Genomic DNA, 17,300 nt, shown 5'->3' with positions numbered 1-17,300 from the left:
TCCCTTGAGGGAAAAGGGGAAAGAATAAATGTAACTGCTTGCTTGCTTGTTTTCGTATATATTGGGATTTACTCATCCTTTTTACCATATGCAAGATATCTGGTATTTAATTTTACTTTTTTTTGCTAAGGAGCGTATGATCCAAATATGGAGATATTTTTTTTTCTGTGGATCACAATCATGAGAAGTGGTTTGTGAAGGTTTTGTTCTGTGTGGGGTCTTTTGTTTTTTTTTATTTCCTTTTTCTTCCTCTTCCAAAACCCATATGGGTGAGGTCTGGACTTTTTTTTTCTGGAATAAGCATGTTATATGTTGATATCTGAAAAAGCAAGCAGTATTTTGGAAGTTGGGTGCTTTCAAGATCTTTCGTTCAGAGAAGCTTATTCTCAACTTTTACAAGCAAAACCTATCCTTTAATTTGTTGTGATCTTCAAGACTATATGAACATAGTTACGTTTCAACCCATGCTTCTCAAGAGTATGTGCAGTGCTCAGGTTTGTTTTCTTTTTTTAACGTATCTAACATGTCTAACCTTCTGGCAACCATTGTGACTTTCTCCATTCTTATTTTATGAGTTTGATTTAATTTTGTAGTTGGAGTAAACTCATATATTTCATAAATGTTAACATTCTGAAGCCAACTGCTCTTTTTTTGACCCCATATAATCATGTTAGTTTTCCTAGGATACTCCATCGTTGTTGTTGCCAAACTCAGTTGTACTGTTTCCTGTTAATCTGTTACTGGTTAGACTGAGTAGAACCCCTTACCAAAACCAAATGGAAATATTTCCCAAAAGTTAGCTACTGTAAAGAACACATGTTGTAAATATGCATGTAAATAATTCTGTTAATATTTCACTGTTATTTGTTTGGTTAAATAACTTGTGCATCTGCTAACAGAGTGAGCACTGACTGTTTTCTGGATGTTTATTTAACATACTTATTTAGGTTGGAGTTTTGGAAAATAAAATTTAACTTTGTTTCCTTTGGTATAATTTCACTACCTTGTCTTTTTGCTTTTAAAAAAATAATTTGTTGTCCTTCTTCTATCTCCCTTTCACCTAACACTCCTTTTTTTTTTTCTTTAAAGTACACAGTTGCAGAGTATTATCTTTTAATACTCACTGGAAATCTAAAATTTATCAAAGGACAATACGGTCATAAGAACTATATTAGCATTTCAAAGTCTTTAGACTAAAATCCAGAAACTAGGAAAGTGAAAATTAAATTAGATTATTTTCACACACACATTTTCTAATGTTAAGCATATTTTTTCATACAAAACTTTTAATCCAAATACAGGTCAGACTTGCTGCTGGTTTTACAAGGAGATGTTTTGTGGAAAACATACTTACTCAAAACTTGAAAGTCCCAAGGAACAAGCATTCATATATGCATTGTAGTAAAATAATAGTGTCTTAAAAGGGCTCTGCTTTACATGTTTTAGTTTTGCATCTTTTTTGTAGGGTGTCTCTTTTTTTCTGTAAAGTAGCTGTTTGACTCCAGATATGTACTCTGTTAGCTTGTGGAGACAGTATGTCTTACAGGTAGATAAGAAATATGCCAAGACATCCTGTACAAAAATGTTGGGAACTAGGAATTGTATATATGAAGCAATTCCGATCAAGGTTTGCAAAATAAGCTTTGTCCTCCACTAGAAATACTGAAAAATCGTAAAGCTTTTGTTCAAAGCAGTGGAGAAGTTTGTGGTCTCTGGACATAGAAAGCTTTGTTAAGAGCTTCAAGCCTGTACTGCAGTAAGGAAAAATTGGTTTTAACTCTGTCCTGCTAAGTAAGGAAGACAGGATAATCTTTGCCTTCAACACTTAATAATCTTTCCTACTTGTCTTAAATCTCACAGGAGTCTAATACAAATTAGTGATGGTGGAATGAGATGTGAGAGAAAGCATCAACCGTCGTAATCACCATTTGCTGCTCATCTGCCTGCTTTTAACTGCCAATAGTTCGGTGTATGATAGAGAATCATAGAATCATTTAAGTTGGAAAAGACCTTTAAGATCACTGACTCAACTGTAAACCTAGCACTGCCAAGTCCACCACTAAACCATATCCCTACGTGCCTCATCCACACATTTTTTTTTAAATACCTCTGGGGGTGGTGACTCAACCACCTCCCTGGGCAGCCTGCATCTGACAACCCTTTCAGTGAAGAAGTTTTTCCTTATATCCAATCTAAACCTCCCCTGGCGCAACTTGAGGCCATTTCCTCTCCTCCTGTGACTTGGGAGAAGAGACCAACACCCACCTCGCTACACCCCCCTTTCAGGTAGTTGTAAAGAGTTGTAGAGGTCTCCCCTCAGCCTCCTTTTTTCCAGGCTAAACAACTCCAGTTCTCTCAGCCGTTCCTCATAAGACTTGTGCTCCAGACCCCTCACCAGCTTTGTGGCCCTTCTCTGGACACGTTCCAGCACCTCTATGTCCTTGTCGTAGTGAGGGGCCCAAAACTGAACACAGTATTTGAGGTGCAGCCTCACCAGTGCTCACCAGCACAGGGGCACAATCACTTCCCTCCTCCTCCTGGCCACGCTGTTTCTGATGCAAGCCAGGATGCCACTGGCCTTCTTGGCCACCTGGGCACACTGCCGGCTCATGTTCAGGCAGCAGGGAGAGACACGAGTTTTGAGAGGTTTGAAGATAATTTCACCTGAATTTTAGCATTTACAAATTTCAAGTGCACTATGTAAAAGTGTTTCTCATCTACAAGTTTCTGAACAATACCTTGCAGATAAACAACCCTTTAAAAATACTTACTTTCTTTGTGGCATAATGGTAAGCCAGTGGAGGCACGGAAGCATGGAAAGCAAATTTTGGGGGAGAAGTAAAGCAAACTTCTTTAGCACTGGTTCTGAAAAGAAACATGCTTTGTATTTGAATTCAAGCACATGACCAAGCTTCACATATCAGAAAAAGTATGCACAATATTTGCCACTCTTGACAAATCAATTATGTTTTAACAAAAATGTTTAGTATTTGAAAATCACACTTTGCTTAAATTAATTTCAAACTGGGCTGCAAGAGGTGCTGCTTTGCATGTGCTTTGCTTTTGAATGACAGTTACATATTCAGAAATGAAGTCAACTTTTTCTCAGTAGTTTCCAATATACTAAGAACTTCTTGCTACTGGCCTACTTAGGGTTTTTTTAGGAAAACAGATGGTCACTGGGTTTTCAAATGTTGGGTTTAAGTGTAATTTTAGCACTACAGAAAGAAGCAAGACTGGCGCAGCTATGTCAGATATCACAAATTATGCATAGCTGGGATTTTGGATTTTTTTCAAATAGGATAATCCATTATGGCACTGAGTATTAGTGACACTCAAGCTAGTTTGTCTTTTTTTTTTTCCTTCCTCTCTGTGACTACTTCCTTATCACGTTCTGCCTCCCCTTCCTACTGCACAGAACTCACTCAATTTGTGATAGCTCAAGTTTGCAACTTCTCTCTGACTGAATTGTATTTCTAACCATTCAGTTTATGCCTGTGGATCTGAGTAGTTCATACAGGAAGGGAAAATGACATTCCAGCCAAAAGTCAGGTAAGATACTGCACTGTTTGTGAATTGCTGATTTGCCACCTCTGCTTCAGCCTACATGACCTACTTCCACAGTTCCTACATGGAGGGTTCCGACCGTAGCAGTGGTGTTGCCAGCAAAATATGATGCATCATCCATAAATAATAAAAAGTAATAAAGGATTCACAATCCAAATACATACTTTGAAACTTGCTTCAGGCAGGTACTATACAGAGTAGTAGTTATTAAAAAGGTATGGCAAATAGAACCAGACTGATTTTGATGCATGGCTGTGCCTGCAGCCACTCAGCTGGATGTTGTCTACTCTCTCCTTTGCTGAGAAAGCAGTTTCAGAGAGTGGAAAGTTGTAGTGAATGCGCTTCTTCCATGATTGCATACTGATCCCAGAAACCTGTACCTCCACAGGTAAGGAACGATTGTTACCGCTAGATGAGCCCATATGATCTAGCGTGGCCTGCATATTGAAGGACCTTGAATTACATTTCCTTAGTGCTTTAAGCGGGAATTTACAATAAATTTCCACTTAACGGTAAACCATCAATCCACTTAAAAAAGCTTTGATTAAACTGTAAATTTAGGGGGGAGAATGTATCTATCTTCCAAAAAGGCAACTAAGCATGATTTTTAAATTGACCTTTGGGACGTTAAATCTTTTAGTCTATTCAGCTAGGGCTTCTCCGACCCAGTTCTGAGTACACGGGTATCTCTTCGATTTCCCTGCCCTATGAACGCATGAATGTAAAGCTGCAGTCACAAGAGAATTATTTATCTGTAATCTGTCTGTGAGATATGCTGTACATCGGCGACTTGCCTCCTCGGTTCTGCCCCCTAAGCCGCCTCCTCTTTCTCCACAGGGGATCGTGCGGGGAGGCAGGGAATGAACGCCCCGTGCACAGGGGAGGCGGGAGGGCTCTGCTGCCGCTGCCGCCGCCGCTGCTGCAGTTCTCCCGGTAGTCGTGCTCTGCCTCTGGGCACCCGCTGAACGACGTGTGTCTTAAAAAAGCACAGTTACAGGTAAATAGGGGTTTTTCTATAGTCTAGGCCTCTGTACTGCTCATTTTCATTTCTGGAGCAGCAAAAAAGACATCCCTGTTTCCAGCAGATAAAAACTAAAAAAAAAAAGAAGTTAAAGTAAAAAGTCACGGTGTGTATTTAGATCTAGCTTTTTTTACGAATGTGTACATAAATCTGGTCACATGTTCGACCCGTTCCCCGCTACCAGGAAGGTGAGGTAAATTCACCAACAAACCTATGAGCGGCTCGACGGGGGGGGGTCGGGCGGGAGGGCCGTGGACCGCCCCGCCCCGCCCCGCCCGGGGCTTCCCGCCTTGCCGAGGCGGCGGCTGCCCGCGGCCTGGGCTGCCTCGCCCCGCGGGCGGGTGGCTCCTCTTGATTCCCCGCTGTCCCGCGAGGCCTTCTGGCGAGATGGCGGCGGAAAGCCTGATGGTGCTGTTCGGGGACGACTCGGTGGAGGTGCGCTACGCGGGGGGGTCCCGCTTGCTGCTTTCTCCTTGCGGCTGCGAGTACCTGTACGAAGCGGCGCTCCCCGCTGCTGCCCACCCCCTCCAGCCGGCGGAGACCACCCGCCAGCGGGTCGCCTTTGTCGTCAGTGCCTACAGGGTACGTGGTGTTGTCAGGCCCTTTGGGGAGGGGGGGGTGTGCCGTCTGTTACTGCGCGGGTTCCCGGAAGCGGCCGTGGTGGAGCCTGCCTGGGCAGCCGCTCGGAGGGAGCGAAGGGCCGCGCGCCAGTGGCGCCGCTCGCCGCCGCCTTCCCCTCAGGCGTGTAACGGCCGGCGGGGCGGGGCGGGGCGGCGCGCGGGAGGCCTGTGCCCTCTGCTCCACAGCGAAACCGCAGTTGTTCTTCCTCCCTTCAAAGTGGAGGGGATTTGTGAGGCTCTGCTCCAGAAAAGGAGGAGATGGAATCAGCTACGATGTTACCGCTGCGTAGAAAAACTCGTGATACAGCAGGGTTGCGTCATTTTGTTTTGTGTTTCTTTGCACTTCAATAGGAACAACTTCTACGAGCTCTAGATTTCCGGAACAAGTTTTCTTCTCGCCCGTACTTACCTTCGCGTGTTATACCTCCAGAAAGAAAAAAGGTGAGAGTTATATATGTGATCCTGTAGTAAAATAAACTTCCCTAGTAGTATGACAAAGTGGACTGACATAACTTTACAGGCATGTGTATGAGTACAGGACGTGAAGATCTACAGACTAGTTTGGCTCATTGGTTTGTCAACTTGATTAGATTACTGCCATTTTAAATTACAGTCCTCGATGTTACTTAGTCCTATATTTATGCATATCCTTTGTAGCTGAACACTGAAGAGTTCGTTTACTCTTAGTAAGACTAACATCTAGGATTTTGTATGTATGATAGCGTGAGCTGTCTTATATATCGTCACTTTTCCGCACCTGAAACCTTTCGGGGAGGACTCAGTGAAATAGGACAGTGTTTTCCGAGAGGCTGTGAGGTTGAGAATCCCATATTTTCCCCACTGAAGTACCTGTGTGAGACTGTTGCAGGGGCCTGCGAGAGGGCTGGGGCAGAGCGTCACCCTGTGGGAATGGCTGTCCCAGGTCAGGCTGAAGGTCCATCTGGAGACCCCCTTTACCGTTTATAGGAGCTTTACCCCTCATCAGCATCCCTTTGGTGTTCCCACTGAATGCACGTGAGTGTGCACACTGTGGTGGGAATCTTAAGACGACTGATATATCAGGCAGGTTTAGGTTTTAAAACTTGTAGACTGACACTTCATTAGTAACACACTTCATGCTACTGTTTAGTTGCTGAGAATGCTGTCAATCCGTATCGCTACATACTTAGCAGCAGTCAGTCCTTAACAGTCATAGTGTACATTCACTGCAAGGTACCGCAGCACGGAGCGAGCGATGCTGTGTCATTAGCACTAGTGGGTAACCCTCCCCCAGGCCAGGATCGTCTTCTTCTGGAATACGGCTGGGTTTCTAGACAGTTTCTAACTTACAGCTTCCACTGTGACTACCTGCTTCAGGATGTTGAGGGATAACTTTCCCAAGCCATAGCAAGTGCCTTATCCTGTTGCTTGGCTTTTTTTTGCCTTTGCCCCCCCACCCCCCTCTCAGTTTATCAGCTGCTGTTTTTCTTAAAGCAAAAGCCGTCTTTTTGTAGCTCTTGAGATTGTACTTCTTCGTTAATTTACTATCAGTTTATTGTTCTGTGGCCTCTGTTTTCAACCAGTGTCCGTATTTTCAAGGCCTTCGTTATTTTGCACACTTCAGCAGTCCACTATAAGAAGGTAGCAGTTATCAAGTTCCAGTTCAGTCTGCATGTTCTCATAACAAGTTGGTAACAAGCCTAACAGGCCAGGCTGGGACTTGCACAGTTAGCATGAGACACAGCCAGAGGCCTGTGGCCTGTTACTAGCAGTGACAATACTTTACCAGGCCACTGGGTACAAAAAGGCTTCCACAGTCACGCTGTATTACTTTGCTTATGCTTGAATTCAAAACAACCTAATACTACGGTTTGCTTTGGCCACACTAACCATCCACATCTCTAGACAGCTTGACAAGGGGCATCTTGTCAGTGGTGTGGCCTGTTCAGAACTGCAAATAAAATGCAGGTTAACCATGAATATATTCAGTGGCGTGGTTATATCTTCTGTTCTTGTTACTTTCCTAGAATTTTCAAACATTTGATACGTTGCTTAAACTGCTGCTGAACATAGAGTATGTTTTCATAGGACTGTCAGTCATAACACTGAGATCTTATTCCTGGGTGGTGGTAGTCAGCTCAGAGCCCATCCTTTTATATGCAAAGGGAGGATTGCTTTTCCCCATTTATATCACATTACGTTTATCTCCACTGAATTTTTATCTGCAGCCTTATTGGTTTGGTTTTTTTGGTTGGGTTTTTTTTTTAGGGTCCTTCTGCAATTCTTTATGGTAAATTTTCATCTTTAGTGCCCCAAATACCTTCAGCAGACTTTCCCACCTTACTAATACACTAGTGCTGCCCTGTTTCATTTTCATTGGACTCCGGGCTTTTCCAGTGCTGCGCCAAACTATGATCAGGGCTGAAACATATCTGACTAAAGGTCAGTCAAAGGAGACAAACCTGATTAAATTAAGATAAAACAAATGATGAGGAGTGTGAATACTCGTTTGCTAAGTTTTTTTTACACCTTACATGAGAGGGTTTGCATTTCTGTGTTTATTTGGGATCCAGTGCTTTACCTGGAGTCTCCAATTGAAAGCAGACTAAGGATATTTTCTGTGTGGTGATCAGGTATAAGGACAATACAAAGGAAAATACCTCATTGTAGGGCAGGACTTCTGCAGATGGCTAGAAGGGCATTCTCTATCTTGACAGAATGTGTCTACTTCCAGAAGGTGATTAGTGCATTTTCTAAACTGTAATTATATCTTCTCTTTCGCAAAGCTTTAGTGTGGGGTTTGAGGTAGATGCAGTGCTTGTTTGGAGCAATTTGTTGAGAATTATCTGCTTCATTTTTGTAGAAGGGGTAGCATGAGGGCATATGCTGTGAAAATGGTTTTTGTTTGTTTTGAGCAAAAGTGCTGATGGAAGCAGCAATCTGTACTTGAGTACCACGGTGGTAAAATGAGGCTATTCTTTTGAGACTTTGCAAATGTTGTATTGTAGAAGTCTAAAAATCTTTATGTTATTTTAAATTCTTCAAAAACATGTTTCATCCACAACCTAGCAGTAGCTGTGTAACTTAATATGTGGTGCTGCGGGATTAAGAACATTTTCAATAAATTTCCATTTTGGTAAGAACACATAAATAAATGTTACCTGCCATTTTACAGGTTTATTTTAATTTTATAAATAAAGAGAAGATTTCAGAGCACATGGGTTTTTAATGTACACAATTTTAGTGTGGACTTTCCATGAACTCTAGTGATGACTGATATGATCAAGATAATTTAGGCTTTCTCTTCAGTGTTTATGAAGCTGTTGGAAACAGAAATATCTACTGTCCGTGGGCAATTGTGCCTGGTCAGTTGGCCATGTACCTTGCTAGTTTATGAATGCATAGTAAATTAAAACATTACCACTAGATAGAGCTCTGTTACAACAGGAGGAAGTAGATAGGAAAGTTAGATATTTTGCTTCCTCTTGAGTTCATGTGTGCAAATAAATGCAGAGTAAATTTTGTTGTCATATACCACCTTGCAGAAGGGCTGAATTCATTTAAATGTAAATTCTCCATTGTAATTTGTGGGAAGCAGGTAATTTTTATCTTGCCACACATTCCAATCCTTTTTCTTGTATTAGATTCTTTTCAGTGATATCTTAGAAGTTAGATGGCCTGACCCTGCTACGGCTGATCTGACGAGATGTATAGACAATGGCAGTGTGAAGATCTCATCAGTAGATGGTTATGCACACCTTTACCTGTCAGAATTGCAGGAAGAATTTACAGTGGAGTTCTTATGCAAAGTCAGCCAGTCATATGCAGCATCCTTACACTCCTCTCAAAAGAACAGCAACTATCAAACTGGAGATCAGTATGGAAAATCAAGTAAAAATTCTGTTCTAGAAATATCATCAAAACAAACGAGAATAGAGAATAAGAAGAATGAACATGGTTGTGCTGAAGGTAAATACAGAGAACCAACCAAACCAAAGGACAAAAAAGACAGAGGTGGAGTCCCTTTTTTGTATACTAGTTGTTCTTCTGAATACACATGGGTTACACAGTGTTGGTCTGTTTCCTCCTACCCCGAAGAATGGAAATACCCTTTGTCGTTGGCACTAATGTGCTATAACCTACATACTATTAAGAATGTTATGAAAACATGTGAGAAAAACAGCCACGCTTCTATAGAAGCTGATGTTTTAATAGACCCCAAACCACATGAAACAGTTTCTCGTTTACCTACAGCTTTGCCACTCAGCTGCAGAGCCCCACATTTACACAGGTAATTTAAACTGTTTACTTCATAGCTGTTAACATATGTTTTACAATTCTGCAATCAGGAACTTTAACCTCTAGCAAAATAACTGAATTCTAACTGTAAAAAATAAAAAAAAATTACTATTGGGTTTTGGGGTTTTTTAGGAACTTCTTGAAACATGAAATTTGTGAAACCAACATTCTCTGTCCTACTGTAATGAATATATAGTAATTAGTTCACAGAAAAATAAATTTTATTTTCTGACCTGCTGTATAAATATGTAAATGAAAAAGAGAATACTGAAAAAAGAACATGGGTTTTGGGTTGGTTTGGGTTTTTTTCATTTTTGAGACGATAATACTTCTGAGATGGGCCAGTGGCATACGTTCTCTGTCAGCACCACTGAAAATAATCAAAAAAACCTTTGCAGGTTTGAGAAAACATGTGTATAGCTAAGGAATCAGAGGACTCTGAAAACATGTGGCCTCTTTTCCTTTGAATAGGTATGCGTGCATCTGTTCTTGGTACAGAAATGATTACCAGCACACAAAAAAAACCAACCCTGTCCTTTGGACTTACTGAACCTTTTATTGTATTTTATACAGGTGGACTTTCTGTGACTTCTTTCAGAATCAAGATACTGAAAAGTATTCATGCCCTCAGCTAATCCAAATTGTATGGTGTCAGGGTGTTTTTTATAGGTATGTAGGAGATCACGCGTTTCATCTTTGGAAAATGTCATTTGTATGGGAATTAAGCTTTAAGATGAAATGTCTGTCTTTGTCCCTTTTTAACTCTAAGAAATTGTACACAATCTTCATGTAAGAATCTGTTAATTTCTGCTGTTTGTTCATTGGACTTCCAATTTTCTAGTACAGTATATTTCCAGGACTGAAAGTGGGTATGTCTGAAACAAACAATCTGAAATCATGTTTAAGGCTTTTAAAGAAGTGATCTGATTATCTGATTTCTTAAAGACTTACTGGACAGGTGGAGCTCTCACAGACTTCGCTGACAGTTATGGTGCTTGGTTTCTTTGCAAATTATATTGCTCCTTTTGATGCTGAAGATTTCACGCTTTAGAAATGTTTGTCTTGGTGACCTACATAATTCACATATTGCGGGCAGCTAAACTGTGGATTTTCCTGGCAAATCACCTTGTCCATGTGAAAAAAAAACCCTTCAACTTTTTTTTTAAATTGCCTTTTCAAATCTGTTTTACAGACTTCGAAAATGCTACAGTTGCTATCAGCATCTAAAAGTCTTTGATAAAAGTATAATCCTTCTTTAAAGCTTTAATCTTTCTGCCCAGTGTTCTTCATTTTTCTCAGTGTAATTCCTAAATTTTCATCTCATCTGAACAAAATGTTTAGCAGCTGTTCAGTACTATACCTCATTTCTTTGGAAGTATGGTGAGTAGCCATACTTAGTCTTATAAGTCCGGTTACCAAAGTCCAGGCATCTAACCACAAGGTTGCAGAATGGGTTTTAGGCTCCAAGACACCATATGATCACAAGTAAAAGACCACTGGTCTTAGTGCAAAACACAGCTGCAGTGGAAATGACCTTCAGGTTGTTCAGGAGTCGTTGTTCAGACTGAGAGTTCTCTGTGTGGACTAGGTAGGGCTGGTCCACTAAGAGAATTGGATTTTTCTGTTTAGAATCACTGTATTTTGTGGTCAATGGAATGAGCAGCTCTTGTGAGATGTTTACCTCAATGCAAGAAAGGTTTCCTTAGCTTCTTTAATTCCCACTCCCCATGCACACACGCAAACAAAGAGCCTGGGAATGCTAATCTTGCTTAAAAGAAATAATCTGTACACTCTGCTGTTTGTGAAACAGTAGAAGGTTTTTTCATGTGAGAGCTGTGTTGAAAATGTGTTTCTGCCTCGTGCTTTCTTCAAGAGCACTAACCTGTTTTGCTTGTCTAGTGACACAGCATTTTAAATACCTATTAAAAATCTTGTTATTTCTCTTAGATTTATCCATGGTAGGACAAATATAATGGAAATTTATCCTGGTGATGACTCTTTTTTCAAGTCAGAGGGAGCATTTTTGGGAAACTATTTCGTACATTATGCAATCCAAAAAGGAACAAAAAAGGTATAAAACTATTTTAAAATATGTTCCAAATTCCTTTAGGTTAGCAGTTTTCTTAGTTTTAAGCATTTAAGCTATGCAGTCTATAGTGAAGTCCCTACATTGGTAATTACTATAATGACTGAATAAGCAATCAGTCTCACAAAAAATGAGATTTTCTTCTGTTTCAGAATGTAGTTTGTAAATTATAGACACAGTAAGAAAACTCTTACTCATTGTAGCGTTTATTTCACAAGCTCAAGTATGTACTCCAATAAGATTCTACAATAACCATTTCTCACTAATTTAGAAGGTTTTAGTCTTTAATATAATGATTAGAGATTCGTCTTTATGTACTTGGAAGTGTTTTCTTTTTTACTATATGGAGACAGAACCTAGAAGATGCAGGTTGTGTACTGGCTTTGCCACAGACCAGCTGTTCAGTGCTGGAGAAATGGTTTTGCCTCTCTGTGTCCGTCTGTTGTTAAGTTTCCCCAGAGCAGAGATCCTCTCAAGTGCTTATGCAGTGCTTTGTATTTTTAAAGCAGAATTAAGAGTCAACTTTGTCCCCTTCGAACCTAGCCTTTAACTTGTAGTCAGTAATGAACTACAGTCTGCTGTCTGGTAAGAGAAATTCTTAGTCCATACTGAGCGCATGGAAACTGTGAGTGTTTCTTCCCACAGAAGTAGGCTTAAAGGATACAAATACTTTTTTTTTTTTACTTTTCAAGGAGATATTTATCTGTGTTCTGGGAGGAATTTAAATGTGATCATAGTTGCTTTCTGGGAGGTCAGAAATTTTACATCTTGTAAACTCTTAATACTGTTTTCCTTCTACAGTACCTGTAACTAACTCATCTCTTTTTTGCTCTTTACTGCAGAGAGAAGAAAAGATGTATTCGGTAAACAGCCTACCTCCTGATGTGCCAGGAAATCCATACTCTATATCCTCCACTATTACTCAGGCAACCAAGTAACTTTACTCAACTTCATCTTTGTTACATTCATTTCTCTGATTCTGAAAGCACAGTGGTTAAAATTACACATAATAGTTATTATGACATAAAGTATAAAAATTAAAGGAATTTATATTAGCCCCGAGGACATGTATAAACACACAGAACAAAGGTTGCAACTGTTCAGAAGACATACTAAGTATGAAATGCTTAATATTTTGTTTGTTTTTTTCTCCTCAGAATACTTCAGTACTGCTACAAGACTAAGCTATCATTAACTCATAACTATTATCTCTGCTGCTGGAAAATGGTATGTAACTGAAGATTTATAAATCTTTCAGTGTTATAAGGGTGATTATATAGGCTATAGGGAATAGGACCTAATCTAGAGGGAAGAATGGTGAGTGTATCCTCAAAGATCAGAAGGTATGTGTTTGGGAACCAAAAGCATGCAGTGTAAACGTGTATTTGTGAAGCAGAAGGCAATTGCATGATAGAGAGCTGGTTGTGGCCTGGAAAAACAAGTGAATTGACAAACAGCTGTAATGATGTAAGTGACCTTTCCTCAAGTTTCTAATATATTTGTTTGGTTCTAGGTACCTGAGACAGATGGACGGGAAATGTTGCCAGTTTTGCTGTGTGAAAAGGTTATTCCCAGCATAGGAAGACTTGTTGTGTACTCAGATCATAAAGTCCATGCCGCTTTTTGGGATGGGATGAACTTGAATATGGTCTGGGATTTCAGCTCATCCTGTGGTAAGATCCAGGTAACTCATGGGTTAGAGGAGTGGCCATTCTTAATTGTGAAAAAGTGTTACTAGGAAACTAATGAGGAAACGAAACTAAAGTTTTGATGCCTGTAAAATAGAAACTGAAGTCTTTTGAGAGATTGATAACTCACAGCAGTTTGCTGCTGTGGGTTACTCTTGAGTTTGTATAGTCGTCTAAATGAAAATAGGAACTATCTGCAAACACCACCCTTAATGTATTGCCAGTATTTTAACCAGAAACGAGGAAGAAAAATATTGTAGTGCATAACTGCTGCCTAAAGAGGCAAATGAAACTTTATCCTTTTAACAAGTCACTCACATTGATTAAAGAAGAGAGTGTTTGTTTTTTATTACAAATTATCTATAATTGAGCAAATGGATAGTGAAAAATTACTTGGAAAAGTAACCTTGCTCATACAGTATTCCATATACATTTTTAAATCTACTTAGTAGAGAAGTAAAAAGTTTATGTTGATTTTTGCAAAATAGCACTACAGAGAAAATTATATTCATGGTTGACTGCTGAGATTTTGCGCTTCTGTGTCTTTGCTTGTTACCCTCAGGTGACAAGACACAAAAAAGATGTTAAAGTGTCTGAGGATATCTCTATTATAAACAAGATAAATACAATAGTCAGTGTGTCAAAAGATACAATATAACTTCCTAATGTGAGCTAACTCAAATGTGTATACTCACTTAAGATAAAAGGAGGAAGAACTGAAAATTCTACAGGTTTGGAAACATGTCTACACAGTTTCAGAAATAATTTATTCTTGAACAGCACAAAACGAGTGTTGGGGCCATGCCAGGTGTTCTTCCCCCCCCCACCCGCCCCGCATTCGTCATAGCAGACTATACCAAATTCTATCCTTAGCAAAACACAAACTTTTAAGTGTTTAAAGTGGAATGTTCATAGATACTTAACTCTTAAATTGGCATATTATACTTGGGGTTTTTTCTTCAGACTGCAGCAGAAGATTAATACTTGTAATTTTTTTTTTCTTCTAAGGTAAATGAAGATGTAGGCTGGTGTAAGTTAACTACTCCTGATGGGGTACAGCAGCTAATACAAATAAGTCATCCTGGAATCTATGAAAGGTATAAGTAACTTAAACAATTTAAAGTTAAATATTAAAGAATTCTGTACGAATCCTTTTATATAAAGAAATGGTATTTACTGAAAATGTGTTTGGTTTCCCCCCAATATGTGATGATAAAAGCTCCATCTTACATCTGGCAAAGATTCAGGACCTGTATGACTCAGGACCACTGCATGCTGTCATTCCATTATAATTCTTACAGTAATGTCTTTTTAAAAAGATAACCGGAGCTGCAACTTGGCACTTATATCAGTGGATAAGAAAAAAAAAAAATCTTTGTCCTATATAGAGCTGTTACGTAGAATTGGATAGCACTTGGCCAATTTTTTTTTTATTACAGATATTGACCTCTGCCTGCAGATTGCTTTCGCTAATCTGCTTGCTGTAATTACAGCCTCATTATGGGAATCATCAGAAGCTTATTTTGCTGCATTTTAGCAACCAGATATTCACAAACAAAAATTAGCATTTGTACACTATTCATTACAAATCATACAGCTTTGTTATTATTTTCTATAACTGCATAGATTTAAATGTGAAGGACATTCTAGACAAAAAGTGGGAATCAAAAAGTGGCAAGGAAACCTAGAGCAAAAGCTAGATTTTTGAATCATGGCTTTTTCTTTCAGATCCAGGTGTGTTCCTTAATGCCTTCATTTTTTTGCTTGAATTAATAGTTACTTATATGAGAAATAGACTCTACTTCTTTGTGAATTTCCATGTTAACATAGGTACACCAGAACAGCAATAGAATGGTGCAGAAGTTTGAATGAAAGGAAGGAGATTCCTGAATACACTGCACGCTCTGTAACTGAAGAAAATTGGTATTCATCTTTATCCTAAATAATTGACTAAAAATAATGTTGAAAATAAAATTCACAGTTTATAGTCTTTTTTAGTTTTATAGACTGCGTTTCCTAAGGGTCAAAAATGAAAATTGTAAGTCAATTTATTTTTGTGTGATTTCATATTTTTCTTTCAGTGTTTAAAATGTTAGGTGAGTTCTAGGTGAAGCTTGTTTCATGGCACTTCTGCCTGCCTTACTTAAAAATCAGAGTTACAGTGACTTTGCCAAAGGAGGATTAATGTTACAGAGATAGTATTTTGCAAGGTGCAAAAGAGAAACTAGGTTAAGAAAGGTGTCTTTTTAATAGAACACCAAGCAGTTCAAAACAGTACTTTGAACTGCTAAATGGCACTTGTATCTCTTGCTAATATATTTGTCCTTTTTAATCCATGATACTGAGCAAAGGTCTACTGACTATGAACATTCGGGTATTAAAAATGTGTTAATTGAAATCAATTATACTTGCACTTGTTATTCAAATTATAGCAGATTCAGTAGCTGATGAAATGAAAATTACATTTATACATATATACAGCAATGAGACTATTCTTAGAGCAGAGCCCTGATTTTTGGGAACACAAATGATTGACAAATGGCAGCCATTGGCTAGTGGTATGAAAGACAAAAGTAAAGCATTTTTGTCACTTGGATTTTACTCGTCCAATTTTCAGTATTGCTGGAAACTGTTAAAAATTAAAATCTGAAGTAGAAAATACATTTGAGAATCTTCTATGATACTAAATCGTTTAATAATCTTTATTTTGTTGGACAGGTCTGCTGATGCAGAGCTCAAAAAAATACAGAGATTTAACTGTATCCTTTTGAAAGCTGTAAAGATTTTTCACCTTTATAGTCCGTTGTTCATCTGCATATTCATATCTGCATTTTAGATCATCAAAGGCTCTTTGTCCTGTTCTCACCTGCTTTTACTGACTTAGCCACTTATTAAAATTACCTCTTTAAGCCATTTTTTGTTTCCTTATTTATAATTTTTGTTTCATCATTTATCTTGTCCAACTTGTGCATCACAGCACCAGAAACAAAACAGTGGCAGAGCACAAAACTAAAATAAAAAAATCACCAAAAAAAGGAAGCCCTTTAATGGGTATTGCATTAGTTTTGCCAACACTCATCTGCTCATCTGTTCTTGAAAGAGGGGTGATAGAGTTGCATTTGGGCTTGCTGCAGGACAATACCTTTCTGTTTTATCAACTACCTCAGTATTGTTCCATTGTGTTCAGCCAGCTCAAGAAAGTGTCCTACACAGCATGTGCTTAAAGCCACTCTGACTGTCTTGAAGCCAGTGTTCAATTTTATTAGAAGGGAAAGTGCATGCTGTTAAGCTCTGCAGTGTGACATCGGACGGTTTCCTTTTTAAAGTAACTTTTGGATAAATTTAGTTAAAGATATTTTCTATAAATGTTGTAGACATTGTAAGTAATATACTCTAATTTTTTAGCTTTATGTAATTACCATGCTATGAAATGTTAGACTTTGCAGTGCAGAATGATTAATATAAATGTGGAAAAATATTTTTCTCATTAGGAGGAAGAGTTTGATATTTTTTCTTAACAAAATAACGCTAGTTTTATTGGATAATAGCAATGTTCTGGAAAGGACATCTGCTGCAAAAACCAATCCGTCTAGAATTAGTGTCAGAAAAACAGAAAATGGGAGTGAGCCAGAAGAAATCAGTGAAGGGTGCGTCTTGGAGGCTTTGGAAAAAACTTCTAAAGTAATTCAGGATATTGAATCTCTGCTTGCAGCTTCTGGGAAGTGAAGCCTCATAGCACGTGAAGACCTGTGTGCCGTATCTTCATAGGAGCTGTCCCAGCTATATCTGAGGAGGCTTTGATGTGCACGGGAAGTGAAGGCTGAAGGCAGAGTGATTAAGTTGCCGTTAAAATACCACAGCAGACCAGCAAAGTCTATCAGTTGTCATTATAATACCACAGTTGTGGATAGGCAAAAAGAACAGGTGAAATAATAGACCACAGCTATATAAATACACCAGGGCTGACCTGACAGTGCTGCTTTTAAATACATGTTTGTCTCTTTGAATTGTGTAATTTTATAGAGCAACTTAGTTACTAC

At 39.0% G+C, this 17,300-nt stretch overlaps 1 protein-coding gene across 1 annotated transcript; it reads left to right on the top strand.

The window, feature by feature from the left end:
* The first annotated feature begins 4,975 nt into the window (after positions 1-4,975).
* On the top strand, positions 4,976-17,300 carry CZH5orf34 (chromosome Z C5orf34 homolog). The gene is made up of 12 exons (XM_059833877.1): positions 4,976-5,170; positions 5,560-5,649; positions 8,832-9,478; positions 10,060-10,155; positions 11,434-11,557; positions 12,415-12,506; positions 12,730-12,799; positions 13,086-13,256; positions 14,269-14,357; positions 15,091-15,183; positions 15,979-16,019; positions 16,793-17,300. Exons 1-12 carry the CDS (start codon positions 4,976-4,978, stop codon positions 16,984-16,986), a joined length of 1,902 nt encoding a protein of 633 aa, XP_059689860.1. The 3' UTR covers positions 16,987-17,300.

Source organism: Gavia stellata, chromosome Z, assembly GCF_030936135.1.
Source record: "Gavia stellata isolate bGavSte3 chromosome Z, bGavSte3.hap2, whole genome shotgun sequence".
NCBI classification, from domain to species: domain Eukaryota; kingdom Metazoa; phylum Chordata; class Aves; order Gaviiformes; family Gaviidae; genus Gavia; species Gavia stellata.
The sequence above is the reverse complement of the archived record's forward strand: the minus strand, read 5'-3'. Positions and strand labels throughout refer to the sequence as shown.